At 32.3% G+C, this 1,606-nt stretch overlaps 1 protein-coding gene across 1 annotated transcript; it reads right to left on the bottom strand.

The window, feature by feature from the left end:
- Positions 1-600: 600 nt before the first annotated feature.
- Positions 601-1,600, bottom strand: LOC117115952 (dynein heavy chain 3, axonemal-like; the record flags this gene model as incomplete). The annotated part of the gene is made up of 2 exons (XM_033259845.1): positions 1,495-1,600; positions 601-769 (listed from the first exon to the last, which is right to left on the bottom strand). Coding segments are annotated over exons 1-2 (275 nt in total), but the record flags the coding sequence as incomplete, so codon positions are not given.
- Between the last annotated feature and the right edge of the window lie 6 nt (positions 1,601-1,606).

The raw sequence follows: 1,606 nt of genomic DNA, 5'->3' as shown, positions 1-1,606 counted from the left end.
ATTAAAATCTACTTTACTACTTTGTCTTATCACTATAAGATTAAGATGAATAACAAGTGTAGCCCGCATTTATAGTCTGCTATGGAACAATATAAAAGAAATTACAGAAGCACTTTTAAGACTAACAATATAGAATTTATTTCTAGCTTTCATCCACACAGTGGACTTCATCATATAAGATTAAGATAAGGGGCCAGATTTATCAAACTAAAAACCGGCTTAAATTTGTCTTAAGTCCATTTTTTTGCTTAAGTAAAATTTATCAAAATTGCTTTGCTTAAAAACTGCTTTAAAATTAGGAAGTCAATTGTACGGAAGCGCCATCTAAGACGAATTTTAAGCCAAGATTTTGCTAAGATGGTTTAATAAATCAGCTTAAGATATTTATTATGGACATCTTAAATTTTTTTGACTTAAGACATTTGCTAAGCTGAGATTGATAAATCCCGGGCTCTGTGTTTATGATCAATTAAGTCATTATTATTAAGCCACAAGTGAATTGTTTATCTGTCACCCCATCAACATAATCCTTGTGATTATTAATATTTAAAAAAATAGATGCTGTATAGTTTAGTCCCAATTCTTTCTAAAATATTATACCTGTCTTTTTCACCTCCAAGTCCACCAATTAGCTTCTCAGCTCTTTCAAGTTTCTTTGCGCAAAGATCAACCTGTTGTTCCAGCTTTTCTTTCTTCTCGGTCATCTCTTTGAAATTACTCTTGAGTGTTTCTAATCGATCCACAACATCTTTCAACTCAGCTCTTTTTCCTATGAAAGAGATGGTCATACATTGTTACAAACAAGAATGCTTATTGACAAAAGCAAACAATACTTCATTTCCTGGGTTAAAACAACAAATAATGATGAATGTTTATATTCAATATTGGTAGTTATATTTTTTTCTTTTTTTAAAAGAAATAGAACAGCATATATTGCAGGCATGGTTATACCTGAGAACAAGATAAGGCAATACATCTTAATTCTCTTATAAATCAGTAAGATAAATCAACAAAAGCAAATTTTGGACAGTAAAAAATGAGCATGGTGAATGGATAGGCAATTGCAATATCAGGGGTGGGCATAAAAATGGGTCGGAGGACCATAGTAAATTTTCATTTAAGAACTTTGACACTTCCAGAAAACCTTCAAACACTGCTATTATACCAATTTATGCTCAGATAAATTTTTTATTTCCACAAATAAGCAGTGTCCAGCCAAAATAAGGGGATTTCACAATGGTAAAAGGCAATTATCAGTTCAGATTTCACAATGATAAAGGGCAATGGTAAAGGGCAATTATCAGTTTACCCAGGTAAGTATTCAAAACATAGACTTGAAATATTTAACAAGGATCATGACACCTCACTTAACAATATACAGTTCTGTAAACCGCTAGTGATGTCATGGGACAATAATAAGTATATTTTTGGTAATATATAATTTACAACATGAGGTAGGTTAATTTCAGTGCAATTAAAAATAGCATTTGTTACCATTCAAGATAGCCATTGTCTGTGTGAGTTCTTCCTCAGCTCCCTTGAGCTTCTCTTTCTTTGGTGCTACAACCTTCGCTACTCTGTCGTATACCTCCATTGCCATCACCCA

Source organism: Anneissia japonica, unplaced genomic scaffold, assembly GCF_011630105.1.
Source record: "Anneissia japonica isolate Jap-2015-1 unplaced genomic scaffold, ASM1163010v1 scaffold14435_len1606_cov125, whole genome shotgun sequence".
Taxonomy (NCBI): Eukaryota; Metazoa; Echinodermata; class Crinoidea; order Comatulida; family Comatulidae; genus Anneissia; species Anneissia japonica.
Note: the sequence above shows the minus strand (reverse complement) of the source record. Positions and strands in the feature narration are given on the sequence as shown.